This window comes from Symsagittifera roscoffensis, chromosome 1 (assembly GCF_963678635.1).
Source record: "Symsagittifera roscoffensis chromosome 1, txSymRosc1.1, whole genome shotgun sequence".
Classification (NCBI taxonomy): domain Eukaryota; kingdom Metazoa; phylum Xenacoelomorpha; order Acoela; family Convolutidae; genus Symsagittifera; species Symsagittifera roscoffensis.
Window position 1 is genome coordinate 6,966,465 of NC_087062.1, and position 20,094 is coordinate 6,986,558.

At 33.8% G+C, this 20,094-nt stretch overlaps 1 protein-coding gene across 1 annotated transcript in view; it reads left to right on the top strand.

Annotated features, from left to right (window-relative positions):
* Positions 1-12,880: 12,880 nt before the first annotated feature.
* Positions 12,881-20,094, top strand: part of LOC134857123 (ephrin type-A receptor 4-like) — a 28,011-nt gene continuing 20,797 nt past the window's right edge. The window contains exons 1-4 of the mRNA XM_063873496.1: positions 12,881-13,414; positions 15,900-15,976; positions 17,112-17,263; positions 17,752-18,290. Of these exons, the coding sequence (XP_063729566.1) occupies positions 13,333-13,414; positions 15,900-15,976; positions 17,112-17,263; positions 17,752-18,290 (850 nt within the window). The 5' untranslated portion in view covers positions 12,881-13,332. The remainder of the gene's footprint in view (positions 13,415-15,899; positions 15,977-17,111; positions 17,264-17,751; positions 18,291-20,094) is intronic.

Below are 20,094 nucleotides of genomic sequence, written 5' to 3' on the forward strand. Positions count from 1 at the left end.
TACCTAGAGTAGAATGGCATCGAGTAGATTGGCATGGGGAACATTGTCCGGTTTTTTCACCAAGATTAAATATGATTTGCTACCACTTTTTTGAACATCAATGTTTGTTTCATTTTTTCAGGCACTAAATGATCTACCACAAGTAAGTCAGACTGTGGCAATTTTATAAAAAAGAATAAATCCGTAACAAGAGTAAAATATTCCTTTTAAGCAAGCGAATATCAATGATAAAATTTTCGAATTGTACGTTTTTTATAACTGTGGCAAAGATAAATGTAATGATAACCTTTGCTAATTGCACAGCAGCTGGCTAGTCCGGTTGAATTGAGCTATTGATTGAAGAATTATTGATTACGCCGCAATGAAAAAATGAAAGAACTCATAGTTTGAAGAGGAATAAGTAGTTGCTATGTAAGTGACTCTATCGCCTTGTGGCAACCCAGTATTAGACTTTTTTTCGTAAATAACTTTATTCACTGCACTCATCTGGACTTCTCGACTCATCTCTAGTGGTACCTTTTTTTAAAATGTATTAAATTTTCAAACAGGAAATATTCAGTTTCAGATAAATAAAATGTCGACTAATAATTTGTCGGCTTATCTTTTGTAGGCTGAATTCAACATCTTGGAATCGTTCTTTTTTTGCTTCGCGCAGTTTTTAATGTTGCTTTTAATATTTGATTTGTTCCTGCAAATTGTAATTTTACTAATCTTGACTTCATGTTTCTTTTTTTTTGTTTCGCTCAAAAACTTTAATCGGGCCAAGTTATTTCGGCCTGTTTTATCGGATTAGTGACCTACTTTTGGGGTCGTTTCAAGGGAAAGGCAATTTTGACGCTCCCCTCCGCACTTTTTATTCTGGTGGTTTTTTACCACTCCGTTTGTATAAGTTTATTTTGTTTGTTTGTTTTCGGCTTAGTAGGTTTCGGTTTGTTTTATATCGGCGTAGAAGCATCTTTTTGCTTTGTTTAATGTGCGAAATAAATTTGTTTTTGTGTGATTAAGTGCGTATTCGGGGTAAGGGGAACGTATACATTTTTAATAATGATTAGGTTTTTTGACTTTTCACCGCTTCGTTAATTTTGCTCCGATGCTGATTTTCCATTCGATTGTTTGGGCATATTTTTTTCACAGCTATATTCATCCATTTTGATAGACCTAGTTGTATTGCTAGTGGTGTGAAGGTCAGTTTCGCCTGTGTGTTTGAGTATTAACAACTCCGGCATGGTTTAATATCGGCTTTTTTTTTCTTTTACTCGTCTTCAAAGTTTGTCGGCTTCTATATCATAGGCTTATGGCATCATATTGCGTCGTTGGATGAACGAAGTAACTTTTCATTGTTGTTTTTAAAAGAGTAATTTAATGTTTATTAAATTGTTTTACACATGTGAGCGTAGTGTAATAGTTAGGGTGTTCTTTTTCAACCCAAGTAGCAAGATTTGGTGCCAATTTTGGAAGCACCTTGACGGCTTTTTGATAGAATTTGTGTTGGGGTTCGATTAGTAATCAGTTAACATACTTGATGCTTTTTAAATTCATCAAATGAACCGAAAAAGCTGTTTGTTTTCAAACAACAGTACAATAATAAAAACTGCATTTCAGAAGTTTTCCTACTCAATTTATCTCGCAATTTTTGTGAAATGCATAATTTATACATAATTTGGCTTGATGCTTACCAACTTATTATATGCAACGTTAGCGTGTATGCGTTTAGCTTGTTATATTCCAAATTATTACGTGCAAACTTTGTGTCTTTTTATATTTGGTGCGGCTTTTGCCGCATATGTAGCTGTTTTTATCGGTGAATAGTGTTAGTAAATTGTCAAGAGCTCTTGGAGCAGATGCGGGGATGTGCGAATCCCACTCTCCTGGTCGTGGGTTTGAGTCCGCGACAGGAGTTTTAAAACTGCTTCATAAGTTTTAGTTTGATGCAAATTTAACTTTCAATTGTTGTTCTTGGCATGTTTCTTTGAAGTGAACTTCATTCAAGAAAAATTTAGACAAAGATATAAAAGTTTTGGTAGATCTAGCTCTTCTCAAAATTTTCTTTAAAAGATCTTTTTGGTGGCTTTCGTCTCAATTTCTGTTTGCTAATTTTTCATGCTATGTTTGCGTTTGTGTTGTGACGCAAGTGGTGCGATGCTCTGCTTCGCCTCTGTGTTGAATTACTGGCCGTGTTTTTGAATATTAAAATTAGGAGTTGTCTGACCTGAGATGTGAGGCATATTGTCGGTTTCGGCGATCCATGTTCTCACAGGTAGAAGGACTGAGCAAAGAAGAGTGTTCCTCGTCTGTTTCGATTGAGGAGTCAGCAACCGACCGCGTGTTGCCGATGTTGAGCCGGATGTTCCTGGAAGTTCTCAGGTAGTAGGTCCAGATCAAAGCTAACGTTGAAATATAGAATGCATGCCACATCAGTATATAAAGCAGCCACAGTGCAAGTCTGAAAAATAAAATTGAAATTATGAAAGATAAATCTCAGTAGAGCATTGTTGTGTGCAAAAATGTGCGACAGTTTTTAAAAAAGGTTTGATTTTTTTAGTTAACCAGTCAGAGGTTAATTGTTTAAGGTTAACTAGAGCTCTTCTTTTAAAATGCACCGCACGTGGGATTTGAACCCGCAATCATATGATTGCTGGGCACCATCACTACCGATGCGCCACAAAGCCACAATTAGGGGAAATCCAAAAAGCTTTAGTCAAGTTAGTAAAAGACAGATGCGGTTTTTTTTGGTTAAAACCTTCTAAAAAGTGCTCAAAAACGATGCGTTTTGCTTATTGCAAAAATTTGATTTGTCTACGTTGCAGTAGGTTTAGACTAAGTCGTGTCTTTTTGCTGCGTTTCAGGAGTTTTCAGAAACTAAATTGGGTGTAATATGTTTTTTTTCTCCACAAAATCCGCCCGCCTGTTTTATCATAATTTTTAATCATTGATACTTGTACCTTGCTGCATCTCCCATTGGAATAAATTGGAAAAGCATCGCAACTACAACTGTGAAAACTCCGCACAGAATAAAAATGCTGAAGTATCTCATACTTTTCCATTCGGAAAACAAGTTATAGCAGTAGCTTGAGCCCAGATTGAAACTGTATCTATATACGGCTAGAAGCAGAAGAAGGAAGTAATACATTGAATCGCAGTAGAAAATTCGGATGTTTCCATTGAGTGCCAGAATAAAATTGACCACAGATCCATGAAGAGCCTGCTTCTCAAGGTCAGCCTTGTCTGCGTGAAAGTGATCACTAACATACTGTTGGCTGTAGACGAAAACACGACCAGTTATTCCTGCAATCACACTCGAAATCAGAACGCCTGATGATAGTGTGATGATGAGTTGCTGGTCCGGGGCTAAATGGGAAGTGCGGTACCGTTTGCTGCTGTAGCAGAACAGTATGTAAGAGAAAACAACGATGCCGAAGACAGACAACAAGTTGTTGCACGCAACTATGGCGAGGAAAAAGTATTCGTTGAATAGGTGGCAGATTTTGTTTGGCTGCCAGTAGCTGGCCGATTTCCATTGGAGGGCCGAAAGTACTTCGAAATAAATATCTCCATTAGTTTCCAACATTTCAATAATTTTGATAGAATATTCCAGGAAGGGCTAAACTTCACGTGATGACAAATAAAAGTCGAATGGCAAATTTCTGGCCTGTCAGTTTTGTGCTATTTTATTTGCCCAGGCATTTTTTGTTAAACTAGTGATCTCTGTAAATACGCAAACAACAAAATGCGAAGGTTGAAACAAAACTTTATTTTGTCAATAGATTTAGAGTTCAGAAAAAGTTCAACAAGGGTTTAAGGATGACATTGTACTGCATTATGTACTATGATTTTTGTTCCGAGCATTGAAATTGTAGATGGACTTTGTATTCGGGTGTGTTTCATTTTTTTCTTTTTGTTTCCACGCAAAATCAGGAACCACATAGTTAACGAATTGAGTCGAGAAATATTTCATATTAAAAGCTTTTAAGCCGTGATTGGAACTAGACAAAAAATTGTTAGTGTCCAGAAAAACTTGATTAAAAAGTTTCAGAGATTTCAATTAATTTCGAACGAGTACAGCGATCGAGTAACGTTCGTTAGATGAAAATTGGTCTCTTAGACTTAAAAATCTTGATATTATTAAGAAGATAAAACAGTTTTAAGAAGAGTCATAGAAGCTTCGTTTAGCGCTTCGTTGGCAGTAAAAGTTTTCTAATAACAAAACAAAAGAAAAATTTAAAAATGTTCTCATTTTTTGTTCGTTTTTCATTTGTTGAAGATAACTGTTTTCGAGTGCCCTTAATTACCCATGCGATAAGCAAAGGTGTTGCAATCAAGTATTAGGCAATTTTTCTAAACGTTTTTTTTCTGATGCTTGCTTAAAATTTTATAATTTTGTTATGCAACAGTAAAATAATAAAGTTCACAAAAAACGTGAATCACTTTTACTTTAATCACTATTTATATTATCTGGTACGGATTTTATTGACCTTTTTTCCAAAATATGGGGTTTGTTTGAATTTAAACGGTTTGTACTAAAATTGAATGCTCTGCAATTTGTAAATTTGTCGAGTCTGATTTTGAATAAATTAATTTTTTGTTAAACGGCTTTGGTTTATTTTATGCCATCTTAGGCAGCTTATATTGTGTAGTTTTGAGGGCAAAATATATTCTGAAGCTTTTATGTATTTCAGTACGGATGGGTGGTCAATTTCTGAAAAAATTTACTCGTTTTGCCGTTTTTTGTTCCTGTTTCTGTTGGCTTTGTTCAAAATATGGTCAAAATTTTAGGAACTACACATCTGCAGAAATTTTATGTATGATCTTCTACACGTGGAAACTTAACTTAGCTACTTTCGAAATAATATTTAGTTTTTTCAACCGAAATTACGATTATACAAGTTATACTGGATATGTTGGTCTCCATAATTGCTTTTATATGGCGTGCAACTCTTGAGCAAATATGCAAATTCGGAGCTTGAGTTCAATATTATGTACTTTTGTATGCCGTATGTATTGTGTAAGTTGCGGTTTTTTGTTGCAGTTGGTCAAAATCAACTTTTATTGGACACAAAAATTAGCTAGCGGATCACAAAAATAAAGTTGGCGATTGAAACACCACGTGTATTTGTTCCGATTTTTGGCAACTGATGTTTGTAAGTGAGCAAAGCATGCGGCTAATTTAACAAGACATGACATTAGACTCTAAATATGTAGTCGCAATTTACGAATCTTTGAGCCAGGAGTTATTGTTTAGTGCTTATTTAATTATTTAGACTTTTTCTTGCATTTATAAAGCTTTGTTTCGCAATTTTTGATTGTTTGCTGATTTAGCTTCTGCTTGGTTGCAATGTTATGATTGAAGATACGTTTAGGGTAAAAATTGTAAGAAGAAAAGACTGGCGCAAGTCAAGATTTCGACTGAGATTGTACTTGAGATATGTGTGTAGTTTTTGAATAGTCGTAGGCTTCAAAGGTGTTTTCGCAAAATCTTTTCGTATGAATCAGCAATTAGTGGTCGGGTTTGATTCCCTGGTGTTGTTAGATATTTTAAGCAATGATTTTTAAGAGTCGATTAACGTAGTTCAGGCTCTTATATAGGTCGCGATGATTTTGTTTATTCCTTTCTTTTCAGGAAAAGACTTGAAATTTACTACTTTTTCGCGTTGTCTTTAGATTTTTTTCGAAGTTGAGTTCAATTCCTTTGTTAAAATGAAGGCAAACCCCACTATCGAAAAATGTGATCGACTTCTAGTTTGGCGAGTGGATTTTAACTATCGAGTTTCACAGCGACATAATTTTATCCCATTGATGCATTTTTCTCAAATTGGGTTAATTTCATCAAAAAACGAGTCATTCATAAATTGTTCTAGAAATTCAAAAAGTTTTCTGGCCATTTTTTTGAAATTTGAAAGTTGAGATTTTTTCGAAAAATAAGTCAGTATTTTTCTTCTGTTTACTTGCGTTCATTGACTCTTTTCCAACTTGGCTATGTCTTTATTGTTTTTTACTCAAGGTTTTTTTCCAATCTTTTTCTTTTCTGAGCAAATTATAATTAGGTCTCTCTTTTTAAGAGTCGATGAATGTAGTAATATATGTAGTCATTTACACAAAAAGTGAACAGAACAAAATATGCTTAAAATTTCACCAGAATTAATATGGTGCCATTTTTTCTCCGAAATTCTCAACAAAAGTTTTACCCCAAAAATGGGTCATTTTGGCTTTTTTCAATTAATCAAAAATACGCTGAAACTACTATGTTAATTGATTAGAAAATTATATCACAGGAAGCCTCTTAAGCAACTCAACAAAGCTTAAGAAGGGTTAATTCTCCAAAAACCAGTATAAGAGAAACAAATCTCACTTGATAGTCAATAAATGTGATTTTTACTATATAAAACCCAGAATCTCTGTTTAAAAATAAATTTTAAACAATTTGCGCAAGTTTTTGGAGATTTAACCCTTCTTAAACTTTGTTGAGCTGCGTAAGAGGCTTCCTTTGATATAGTTTTCTTATCAATTAACAAAATAGTTTCAGCGTATTTTTGATTAATTAAAAAAAGCCAAAATGACCCATTTTTGGGGTAAAATTTTAGTTAAGAATTTCAGAGAAAAAATGGCACCATAAAAATTCTTGTGAAATTTTAAGCAACTTTTGTTCTGTTCACTTTTTGTGTAATCTTAACCCAATTTGAGACAAACGCGTTTGAAAATTCAAGTTTTGTCCGTTTTGTCCGGATAATTTAAATCAGCACTGTATAAGGAAGCTCCGCCATGCAGAACTCTGACTCTATAGGAAAGCTACAGGCTAATGCGTGCTGATGATAGTTTGCTTATTGCGGTGTCGAAAATCGATCTGGAAAATCTTTTAGACAAGCTAGTGAAATTTGGACCGTATAATGACTTTAAAATCAACCTTATGAAAACAAAGTTCTTGAAAATAGAGTTCATCGATCATTCTGAAATTTGGAGCACGTCCGGTTGAAAAATTTAAACTTTTCAAGTACCTTGGATTCAATCTTCGCTATGATATGTCGGATGTCGTAGAAAATAATTGCCGTATTGCCATAGCCAGGAAGAGATTCTTCGAGCGGAAAGAACTATTAATGCGGTGATCTTTGACTCAAGGTGAAACTTGAAGTCTTCTGGGTTTTCTCCTAGAGCATGATTAGATACGGATCGGAGTCATGGGGCCTGGCTCAGCAGCGTAAGGACACTTTTGAATTGTGTTATCGCCTAGTACTGAGGGTAACGTAGACACCTCATGTAATTAATGTCGAGATATTGAAACGAGTACGACTACGACAGACGATTCTTTTTGAAGCAAAACGAAAGATTAGAATGATGTTGTTGGGTTTGTACTAAGACGATTGTCAGGTAGCGAATTGAAAATTCTTAATATTGCACAAGTTCAGCAGAAAATGTAAGCGGTGGTCGAAGAAAAACTTTCTGGTTTGATGAGGATTGGAACCTGATTGAAAACAAAAAAAGGACACCAAACTTCCGTTACAAGTCAGAGCGCAAAAATGTCAAATGTAGAAGCATTTAATCGATGAATACTGTTTCGTGGAACCGCCCCTCCCCGAGGAGTATGGTGAAATTTGATGATGGTGAAATGGTAGTTTTTAGAAGGACGCGGAAACTCGAGGAAATCGAGCTGCTGAAATAACAAAAAATGAATTTTGAACGTAAAATCATCTTTTGTTTCAGCTGCTCGGTTTTCTTTTTCTCTCGCACTTCTGTAAACTACCGATTAGTTCAAATCAATATGAAAGACTATGCTGACTGTGCCGATTGAAGTGTTCATATTAAAAGTCGTTTTCATTAGATAGATGTTTTGAACCTAAAATGGTATAAGTAGCTATGCTATAAGTTCCGAGAGTTTCGAAATATTCTTTGCTTCATTGTACATTTCCGACTTGGAAGTGTTATCAAGTCAAGTTCCAGACTTTTTTCCTATTTTAAAAAAACTGTCAAAGAGAAACACCTTTTTGACCTGTTGATAGCACTCATCGCTTCATTCTGGCCTTCGTAATTTCACTTAAATAGTTTCAACTGCGAGCTTGAAAATTCGGTAACTCTGTCTGAACTAATTCTGTTTTGTTATAATATTTTTTGCTATTTTTCTTTGGTTTCTGTTTCTTTTGAAATATTTTGAATTCAAGAAAATTCTCAACATCTTGCTTTATAATTTCTTGAGGGTTCAGGTAATATAACTTTATGCAATTTTTATAGTTCTAGTTATTTGTTTCTGTAAAAAAAATCAATTTTCATTTAAATTCTTGACTTATGTTTTTTCTCCAAGGAAACAAAACAATGAATAAGCGAACATTTTTTAAGTGCTTTTTCTAAGGGAAAAAGTATTGTGCTCAGTTGCAACACCTTTTCTTATTTCAAAGGTAATAATAATAATTTGAAACACGGTAATCAGATTTTGAAAAACTGCAAATTTTTTCAAATATGCGATTTTTTTTGTGATGAGAAAGAATGTTGCAACCGTTTTCTAGTTTTTCTTTTACTTGCCTTTATTGGATGTCATTTTTGGTTTTGTCGGCGTTTGCGTTTTTAGCTAAAACTCTTTCTTTGAATTTCAATTCCTATCATCTGATTTTAATTCAAATATGAGATTATATTTTGAAAATTTCAAACAAAAACCGCTGACCCTCTTTAAGATTACAATTAAAAAACATGGTAAATTTTGAATTTTTTTAAATTTTTTTCGATTTTCAGTCCCGATCACGAAAAATTTCTGTTAATAAATTTATTTGATAGTTTTTGAATAGAATAGTCTATTCATCATACCGTTTTTTGTAAAAAAAAATTGATTTCATGAGTTTATACGCAATTTATGTACAGGTTTTTTTTCGCATTAAATGTTTATTCCGCTTAAACTGTTATTATTGTTTCATTAGTTTAGTTGCCTCATATTACACCGTTGGAAAAGCAAAAATATGTTTAGAAACTCAAAAATGTTATTAATTTAATAGTTTTTCATGATTGGGAAGGGTTTTTGTTAGGTAGTTTTCGTCTCATTATTCTTTCAGTTAGCTGTCATGTTATGTTTCTGTGGCATCGCAAGTTTTTGTAATCGAGATTGAGACTTTTTTCGAATTCTTGTTTTTTGTCCTAGTTTCAGTCGGTTCATTTTTGATTTTTTTTTAAATGTCGTTCAATTATTTTGTACGATTTTTTACGCTAGGATTTATTTTGATTTGAGTAGTTCTTACTATAACTGAAATTTTGTAATTTGTAAATTAACTCAGTCTGATTTTGAATGATCATATCTTGTAATGCGATGTTATTGTTGTATCGCAATTGTTTTTGATTGCATTTGATTTTTGAGCTGCTTAACAATGTTACGGTTCAGTACTGGGTTGCTAGTTCTTGTTAAGCGTTATTTTTTTCTGTTTGCGGGTTAATTTTCAGTAGTAATTGAATGGAAAGTTTTCTGGTGTCAGAATTTTTGGACCTCTTTTTGGCCTAAGGTGGCTTCGCTCGAATAAGTTCTTTCTTCAAAGTTGTAGTATTGACAATTTGAACAGAAGTTTTAGCTTTATAATGAATTCTTGCTAAAATAAAGAATTTAAGCCTTTTTTATTGTCGTAACCATTTTTTGTCGTTTTTATCTTAAATCTTATTACCCTTGCAATAAACAAGGATATTGCAAATGGGTACTAGACGTCTTTTCCAGTAAAAAACGTTCACAGAATGGTACATAATTAGAAAGAAGTTTGAAATGGTAATTTTGCAAATATTCAGCTTGAATATGCAGCGTTCTTGTTTTGCCTATAAAGGTTTTGCATTGTAGCCGGTTTGTAAGCCTTATGTTTTGTATGATTTTTTCGGCTGTTTTCATCTTATTGAATGTGGGCTTCAATTCAGTCGGCTTATTTACCTTATGTTTTTTCTACTTTGGCATTTGTTTTTTTTTATTCAACTCTGACAATGTTTTTTGAAATTTCAAATCACTTCTCCAACCTTCTTCGAAAAAGTTTCAAAAAATCTTGAAAGAAAAAGTTTCAAGAAATCTTGAAATGCGAAGGATATTAATACATACTATTGTATTACAAATAGCACTTTAGCATCAAGGTGTTATGGTTCTGTAGCGTAGAAGTAGGGTAGGAGACTCGCAACCAAATAAGAAGGTTTGAACCTGGGCAGGGTCGGATGTTTTCAATGAACTTTTTCGTATACTAATTTAAATGCGTCCGCTCTATAAATTGAGTTCTGTTAATTGGTAAATTTCTTTTTTTTTCAATTTGACTGCTACTGCTAATGCGTCTGAATTGGCTTCCGTCACTTAGCAATTATGTAGCTAATTTAAAAAATTTTGTGGACTCAAAGTTTTACTCCTTCAGTTTTTCCCCAGTAGCGTTATTGGTCATATTTTTGCTTGTGTATGCGAAGTGCAATTTCGCCTCTGTGTTTGATGTTTTTCTCGATACTTCGGAGCGGACTTCTGTTCTTATTTTAAAAAATTTGGCTTTAGAAGGTTTTAAAAGGTATCAGACAAACTATCTTGAAAGTTTGTTCATCTACATTTTGCTCGTAATTTTCAGATTTTTTTCTTCAAAAATGTCAATTTAATTCAATTTCGCTATGTCTGAATTGTTTTCTCTCGTTCTGTATAGTGTTGTTTCAGTTGCATTGCAAGTTCCAGCAAAAAGTGTAAAATAGGGTTTTCGTTTCTATACAACCCAATATTTTCTGCTAGTGAAGAAAAAAGAAAGATGACAGTTTTTCAGCAGTATCTTTCATTTAAAAAACGTTTTTCGTCTGTTTATTTAGTCCTAGTTTCTAGCAACTTGTGATCATAATCCTTGTGGTATCTGATATATTTTTTGTGAAGCCTTACAAATTAATTGCTTGTCGAAATTTTGAACTAAAAAATTCTTGAATTTCTCTATTTTTTCTGCTTTTTAAAAAACACACGTTTTGAACTCATACAAATCCAAAATTTTTCTGCATAGTACCGCACAGTAATTTTTAATGCTTATTTAAAGCTGGCAATTTTGTTTTGCCACAGTTTTTCATCAAAATGAGCTTGATATGAAACAAACATACGAAAGTTTTGGGTGTTTTTTGTGGTTTTTTTTCAAGTTGCTTCTGTGTGAATTGCTCCGAGAGAGACCCCCTGGGGTAGAAAACAGCGAACGACTATATTAGGTTTTTGTCGAGCCTAATCAGGTACATTTTGAGGGCATCGAGTATAATATCATCTTCTAATCCTCTGAGTCGTAGTTTGGATTTGAAAAAAAAATCGAAAAAAACTGATCTGTCTGTTTTAAGTTTAATTTTTTGATAGAATAGATCCTGGTTTCATTTCATAGCTTTTTAAGAGTCACACAACCTAGTGAAAACTCTGATATAGGTCTTCATTTGCTAAAATTTGGATAAATTGCGCTAACCAAATACGAACGTGGAAATGGCGCCAAAAAACGTGAACAACTTCTAGTTTCGAAAGTTGATTTTAAATTTCAGATTTTCCAATGCAAACAAAGTCTATATATCCAGTTTTCTTTCAAGTTGACTAAATTTCCTTAAAAAGTTTCAACCGTAGATTTGTCTTGAAATTCAAAGAGCATTAAGGCCACAACTTTTAATTTGAAATTCGAAAATTGGATTTTTTTCAAAAGTAATTTTTTTGTTTACTTGCCTTCATTGACTATTTTCTACCTGTCTGTGGGCTCTATGTACATCATGTTCCTTTTGCAGCTGTTCAATTTAAGCTATAATTAACTATTGTTGGAGCTTAATCTTTAAACACGCCTGCTAATCCAGAAAAAAAAGCACAAAAAATCTCTCATTTTTGGTATATTTTTGCTTTGGGTAACTGTGAACGGATTTTTTGTGCTTCCTGGACTGCAACTACAACCTTGTTGTTCTGAAAATTTCACGAAAAGAAAGGAAGGAATTGTCTCGTTAGGTAATTTTTGATTTTTATTTCCGATTTTGACTGTCTCGTAAAGGATTGAATGTGGATCATATTAAAGCCTTAGTAATTTAAATTATATAAAAAAAATCAATAAAGGTGTTGTAGTGCCGTGGTGTCTTGAATGTTTTCGGATTTCAGACTAACTTTGACCATTTGCGAGAGGCTGACCTCAATAATTCGCGAGAGGCTGACTATAATAAATTTGCGAGAGGCTGACTATAATAATTCTAATCCAATTTTATTATTCGTATAGCAATTATTACTTTAAATTATTCGCCTAATTATTTCTTTAATTTTTCGCCTAATTCAAATGCCTTTTATTGCAAAAGTAGCCGGAAATTTTGAAAGCATGTAAGCGTGTAAGAACTGCGAAAATAGTGTAGCCATTTGTGTTAAATCAAAAGTATGAATGCATTATTACTCTGAAGTCGAAGATCGAACAACACACACTAAAGTTTTCTTTGAAAAAATTGTTTAGATCTTAAAATATTAGCAGAATAGAAATTATTAAACAGGTTTGATCGTACTGTGATTTGGACTTGATACCACTCTACGAGTCGTTCCGTAGAATTGAATATTTTTTGAGTTTTCCCTGAAAACGCAAAAGAAGTATTGCTTGTTTCCATAAAGAATTGTCAGTGGCTAAATTTTCCGAGTAAAACCACCAGGCTCGTATCGTGTCTTGGTTTTAGGCATCATTTTAGTAGTGGTATGTGTCATTTGTGCTGCATACCATTTGATGAGATTTTGAACAGCAGCAAAAGTGGTGTTTTTAACCGTTGGTTTGTAGTAATTGATTAAATGATTGTCGTTGCAATTAGATACATAATTTTGTAATATTTTTTTGTCTTAATTGTGTGTCAGTTAGCTTTTTCAGCTCTTGCTGCTGGTGTATTTTCATTGTTCAGTCCGTCCGCCGCTTGCTATTCGCTGATAATTCAGACTAAATAAAATATGCTTTCAAACACTTGCAACAAATGCGAGCACAGCAGATTCTAGCTCTTCAAAATTGAAGGCTTATTTTGGAAATCCCCTTTTTCAAAAAGACATTTACAATTACAATAAATTCAATCTAAAATTTTACTTGAATTGTTTCCTGCTAAATTCCGTCGTCATACTTAACTTTAAATCTTTGATCGAACGGCTCCCTCTGGCTATATCTGGACCACTACTAATACATTTATCGATTTATGTCAAGTTGACAGGAAAATTTGTACAAAGAGTTCAACCGTTGAACTGCTAATTTATTTGTCCAACACTTTTCGTGTCTACGCCGAACAACAACTACTTAAGCCCTTCAGTTTTGTACCACAACACCAAGTCTCTTTAACTTTGGTTACTTAAATTACCTTTGTTGTCATTGGGTTGTTTCGAACTCAACGTCGACTTGAAAGAATTGCTGCTGAATCACAAGTATGGTCAAGTCTTTTTTGGTTTCAATTTCGGCAGTTATCATCTTATTCTGTTGTCTTCTCAAATTAGTCGCTTCGGATCGTGGTAAGTTTTCTAGTTGCACGATCAGTTATCGTTTTTAGTTTTATGAAGTTTTTCTGGTTGCTCACAGATTAAGGTAACTTTCTTTGAGATTGAATGCAAAGTTTAAGCTTAATCCTCTGTGTGAGCTTCGAAACAGTTGTTTTTACCTGGGTTTCTGAAAGCAAACATTTTGATCACATTGATCTATTTTTCAGAACTATCTTTTTTTGGATTGTTCAATACTTTTAACAGCAAAAAAAGTATTGATTTCCTATCTTCAAACATGTTATTTTTTTGTAGATCGACTCTATTGATGTTCTTTCTGTCAATTTTTTTGCTATTTAGCAAAAAGATGTCATATTTTTTTTTCATTTTTGATGAGTTTTGATCACAAAATGCAGTTTGATCGTGAGCCTTCTCTCCATCAATTTTAGCAATTTAAATTTGTTTAGTCAAATTGTAGCCTTATTTTTGCAACATAGAACCAAGAAAAAAGTCAGTACCATCAAAACCCTGATTTTCTGTACTCTATCGGAAAAAAAACATCAAAAAGTTTATTGCAGATACTGATATTTCACTCTAATTAGCAATCTTCAAAAAATGTTTTTTGACAAAGTATGCATTAAGTCGCGGTATTTTGAAAAACCATGATTTGGATTTTGATTCTTTCTAAACCAGTAATTTTCTGGAATTCGGGAACGCTCCTTTTCTTTCGTTTAAGAGACCATTTGACCGAGGCTTTTTATGCTAAGGCCCGTGCTCATTACTTTTGGATTTGACAGAGTTTTTAGCTCGGTTTTACATCATAAAAATTTCAATTCAAGTTCTCTCAATTACAGTTTAATAGCTAGCAGTACGCTTTCAAGAGCTTCAAATAGCGTTAAATGGTGGTTTGAATTTAATGAAACAGTTTATTTGTTGAATACTTGCTTCAGCGGCACTTTGCATTGACATGCTAACTTCATTTGACATTTTAATTCTTTTCAAGCGATTGGACATCATAGACCCACATTAACAGATTTTAAATTAAATCGCTTTTTCAAGCATCAAAAACAAATGTTTTCTCACTTCATAAACAAAAGTAGCCTGTTTCTGTGGTGAACAAAGCGTTTTAAGATGTGAAAACGATGTGAATTACGGTTTTTAATGCCAATCATAAGATTGATTTGTTTGGAAATTTCACAATTTTCGCATGTTTTTTAACTGTTTTTTTTTGAAGAATTTTAGCATGTTCTTTAATCCGTTTTGTGAAAAATTTTTGCATGTTTTTTATGTTTGTTTAATTAAAAAATGAATGGCAAAATATGGCTAAAAATAGGCACACGACATCAGAATAGACTTTTTTAGTTTGGCTTTAAAATAAGACAAATTTTCTAAAATCAAGTCTTTTAATGATTTTTGTTATCAAGCAACGAAATTCTAAATGAAAAGTGTCCATTGAAGTGGAATTGGACGGATTTTTACTCGCCCCTGAGCCTAGAAAATCAAGAAATTGAAAATGTAAGGAGATTAGCACTATGGACCGAATTATTCAAATTTTAATCCCTGCATTCGAATGGAAAACTCATTTTTATGTACATCTACTTAACGAATCTAGTTATCTGAAATACGCTTTGTCTTTTCACAGAGTTATCATTACTCGAAATCTCATGTTTCTGTATTTGGGTCCATTTTGTTAAAAGGGTGGGCTCTTTTCTTATTAAATCTCCTGTAAAAGCCTTCTTAGCATCCAATGATCCTTGCTTAAGAATAAGGTCCTGAAAATGTACATACACCGCGAGTGGAAATGATCTGAATAATGTAACATCCTCTTTTGTTGGATGGAGGAAAAGTCTTTTAAATAAATGAGCCGAATATTGAATTTCCTTAATGTTCACTTGTCTTTTGTATCTCCCAGTATGAGAGACTTAAATCCAACGACTTTAGCTTTAAATCCACATTAAAGTAACCTGGGTTGTTAAAAGGGAAGCGACGTTGGTGACTTAGCCTTGTTCTTTTCAAAGTACTGAAGATGTTATAAGCATTGTATTTGGGTAAAAAGTTCGAGGGTGAATAATTGATTTTGGGTGTAGTTTCGATTTCAATTACATGTGTTAGTTTTTTCAGTCGGTGTCAAGTGCAATTGTGAAGAACTGTTTTAAAAAATCTCTCCGCGATAAAAGCCCTCAATTGGGAAAATCTTTGCTTTGATGTGAAATTACCCGGGCGTCAAATGATCATGAGCACGTTAAGACATGAACGATTTTTAATTGGAATTGGATACTATAACTAGTTGAACAGCTTTCTCTTGTCCCCAGAAAACAATATAACGGCCAAATAAAAAATGGGAAATGACCGCTTTGGCAATAGAAATAAAAATAAAAATTGTTCATGAATATGTTAAAAATTCAGTGAACTAGAACCTGTTCACAATTCATTAAAAACATGTTCAAAATGAAACATCATCTCACTATTCTAACGTGAAAGAGAAAAAAAGCATGAGTGTTTTTTTGATCACGTGTTTTAGAAGTGCTGTTTGAGTCATCGCAGAGTTCTGAGAAGATCTGGACCATCAGGTCAGAAGTTGGCAGGAGTAAGCAGGGGGTAAGTCACCCGTCCGATTTGACCTCTGTGACCCTTATTATTCTTTCTAGTCTATTTTTTTTATAAATCCAAACCACCTAAATGATTCTTTCCAGTCTAGCTTTCAATAAAGATAACCATCTTCATTTGTAAAAACTAAAATTGGAAGTATCTCAAATTTAAATTAGACAATCTTCTTCCTAAAATGGAAAGAAATCAAGGATCAATCTATGTCAGAATTGAGATTCCATCTATTTAATTATTTAAATTCTTTTGTTTTTACTGACATCAGGTTTAGTGACTTTCTTGGTTTAATTTGAAATCCGTCCCAATTAGAAAATCAGTCACATCGCAGAGCGAAATAAATTTAAAATATGATTAAAAGAATAGTTTTTGCTGCAAAAAGTTAAGGTTCAATTGTCTTTGATTTGAAAGTGGTAGCGAGTTTGCAAAATATTCGCATTTGACTTTACTCTTTTGTGCATTTGTTGGTCATTCCGCAAACGGGGTAAGGGAGGGGGGGGGGAGGGGCGGAGGACTAATTGTCCCGAGAGAGGGTAACAGTGGCATGCAAATAAAGGAGCAACAATGCGCCTCATTTCGGCCGCTAGTATCCCGTGTCAGAATTTAATTGATGTGCTTCTTCTACTTTGTCCCACAGAAGACTAACCCCGACGTGAATACATGTCAAAAACAGCCTTGTGGCCATTGTCTTGTCATATACTTCTTATTGTTTCCTATAGATTTTAGATTTTTATACCTCCAAAGCTGAATTTTAGCATTATTTTTTTTTTGACAAAAATTAGATAAAATGTGTCTGTTTTTGATTTTTTTGAAGTCTACGGCCTTGTTTGGTAATCAGACTAACTATAGTTAATTTTATTTTTCTAAGTTGAACATCATAATCTAAATTCTGGATAAAATAGATTTTGTAAGACCTTCTTGTTGCGTATTTTGATTTCTTGGTGTGCATTTTCTTACGTACTTAAGCAATGAATCTTAATTTTGCAAGCTGTTTTTGGCAATGAATCTAATTGTTTCCAGATGCTGTAAATTGATACCTGTAAAAGTACTCATAACACCTCATTAACTATTTTAAAACAATGTCTTTTTGCTCTTTTCTTGCTCTTGAGCTAATTTGGGCTTTTAATTTCAGTGGGTCCCTGACCAATGGGGAAGAGTTTCTGTGGGCGAAATCAGATACAAGAGCTGCGATGTTGGAATTGTTGGAGTGAAAAATTACCTGATCACGCCTTTCATTCCCTTCCAAATGAAGGATGAAGCTGAAATATTATACTATGATATCACGTTAGTTGTAACTCCATCTTAAAACCTGGTTATTCTCATAAAAAAAAACAGTTAAGCTCCATTTGGGTGAACAAAAAAGTCGCAAATTGCAACATCGCCTACGAAAAATGAAAGAACGCCCATTTTTTGAGCAAAAGTGATGCATAATTTCACACTTATTAACTTTCTATGAAAATGTTAATCAAAACTTGCAGATCGATTCGAATTAGTTTTTGCTAAAAACATGTCAACTGAAGGAAGGCAGATTAGAAATTTTTAAAGATTTTTTAAATCATGAAATAGAAATTCCCCTTTTAATTTTTTATAGACCACTTAAGATTAATTTTTATTTGATTTGATAAAATGTTTGTGGTTGGATGATCGTCAAAGTCAAATATAAAACGTTTATACTGAAATTTCGATTACCTATAATTTTTGATGTATTGCCAGTCCAAAACGATTTCTGCAAGTCGTATTTAAAACAGTGTATCAGTTTAAAAGTTTTTCAGGTACTCAATTCGGTCGTGTGACGACACCGCGATCTCTCCCTGCTCAGAAAACGTCAAACTCGGCTTGATAGAAGTCTCGTCTCAAAACGAAATCTCATCATTGCCGGTCGGCTCGGCTGTCGAAAACGAACTCTTAACAGACATGTTGCGAGACGAAGGCGAACCTCTTACGAACGGACAGGAACAACGAACAATCACTACGACCAATTTTTTCCGACCGCCAGAAGATCGAAGCAAGTCCGGATTCGCTCTGGTTTTCGAAGACAACGGCGCTTGTATAACTGTCAATCAAGTCGAAGTGTACCTCAAAGTTTGCCCAAGGGTTGATGAAAAGTTTGCCTCTTACCCCAAAAGTGTAGCCCCCGGAATGGGATTTGAAAAGGTGGAAGGGCTTTGTGTGGCCAACGCAGCGTCTAGTGGACCACCTAGAAAAATGTGCACGCCTAGTGGGAAATGGGACGATGAATACAAATCTTCTTCGTGCCATTGCAACCCTGGATACGCCCCTGGTCTTGGCAGCTCCTCTAACCAATGCACAGGTATTGTACTTAATTCGCTTCCTTGGGATCTTGTTGACTATTTGCCCCCCCCCCCCTTTTGCAAAGGGGGAGAAGATTCGTTACCAAGTAAAAAAATCGTATATGCTTATTTGATCAATTCTTTTTTTAATAGTCGGTAATTTATTACAAGGTACCATAGGCGAATTAATGGCTTAACAAGATCAACATTCCCCTTCCTTGTTATCAATATTGTTTTTTTTTTAAAATATATATATATGAATAAAATGGAGTCTCTTTGAAGAAAACCAACGGCTTCATCATAAAGGTCTTTTTGATCCCGTTACTTATCCTATGCCAATCTCCTTTTTTTTATATTTATATTAGTTATTTCAAAAATTGAAGTGAATAATAATTTTTAGTTTGAATAAATACTTTCGTTTCTAGCGCTTAGCCCGAATAATCAGTTATTCTTCAAATGTGATTTTTTGTTTTTGATTGTTTTCGGAAAGTTTTTCCGTTTTTGTTTTTTTTTGCTGTCATTAGTCGAATTTATTTTCATAAAATCGACTTAATTATTTTGCAGAAAGCTCCTCTTCAAAATTTTTCCCACGTTGTGGGTTTTCAAAACACTTTTCGCGCCTTAATTATGTTTTATTTTTCACGGAACGACGTTTTATTGCTTTTTAAACTTAGAGATCTTTAAAGTGTGGGCTTAATTATTGGATTTTTTCTGCGAATAAAGAGTTTAAAAACAGTAACATAGACCCACTGTCTGTCCATGAAATGCCTTGCGATTGATTACGCCATGTCTACCGTCTTAGTTAATCAAATCCAACTACTTTGACTGAAAATAAACCCGACGGCTAAAATATGCAGGTATTTCAACTCGTTAATTAGACAGGAATATTTTGTTTCCCTAATTGTTTGTTCTTGTTTTTCCTAAAAATTGACAAGCTAACTATCCTTAGAGACTTTTTTCCTGTTGAGGCTAAGCTGAAGAATCGATGTTTTTAGTTGGTTTAAGATGTCAAATTTCTGATTTATTTAGTATTTATTAATCTAAAGGGTCCTGTTAACTACTCCAAGCCCATTGAAACCATGTTAATACCGTTTTTGGATCTGTATAACTATTTCCTCCAAATTGCAAAATAAAAAGAGCTCGTTGCAAGCTACAAAAATCAGCTACATATGTGTTTAACCGTCGATTTAGTGCTTTATAGGGCTGGTTAATCTGTAATCTGAACTATGTGCGATAACGGGGTGGGGGGAGGGGGGGGGGGGGGGGGGTTGGGGTTAGTTGAAAAGACATTCTCATTTTTATATGAGCATCTTGTTATCTCGCTTAACTTCAGAGTACAAAATGATACACTTCTTTTGTCTTTAAAGTCTGCATTTAATCTAGAAAATTTTTATGGTCACGTGGGTTCTGCAAATTAAAACATGACTGACTAGTTATAACTGCCCTGTCTGGTCAAAACAAACCAAACGCCCTCATAGTTCATCCGGAATCATTTGACCTCTGGGAGTTGAATAAAAGTAGCAATTCGCATAGAGCCCTTTTAAACCGCATAACCTGACGACCGAAAATATTATACTTATATTTCTTTTTTTTTCGGCTCTTTTTTTTCCTTGATTCTGAATAGTTTGTAAAGCATTTATGCTCTTTTCTTTCCGACTTTCGAAGAAAGTGATAAAATTTTAATGTTTGGTGAAATTTAAATTAGATATTTGTTTTTCAATATTTTTTCGGCTTTTTGATTATCGTTTTCAGGAGCCGTTACGATAGAAATATGGAATAATCCGAATAATGGGCCCTTGCGTGTTTCTTTGAACTGGTAATGTT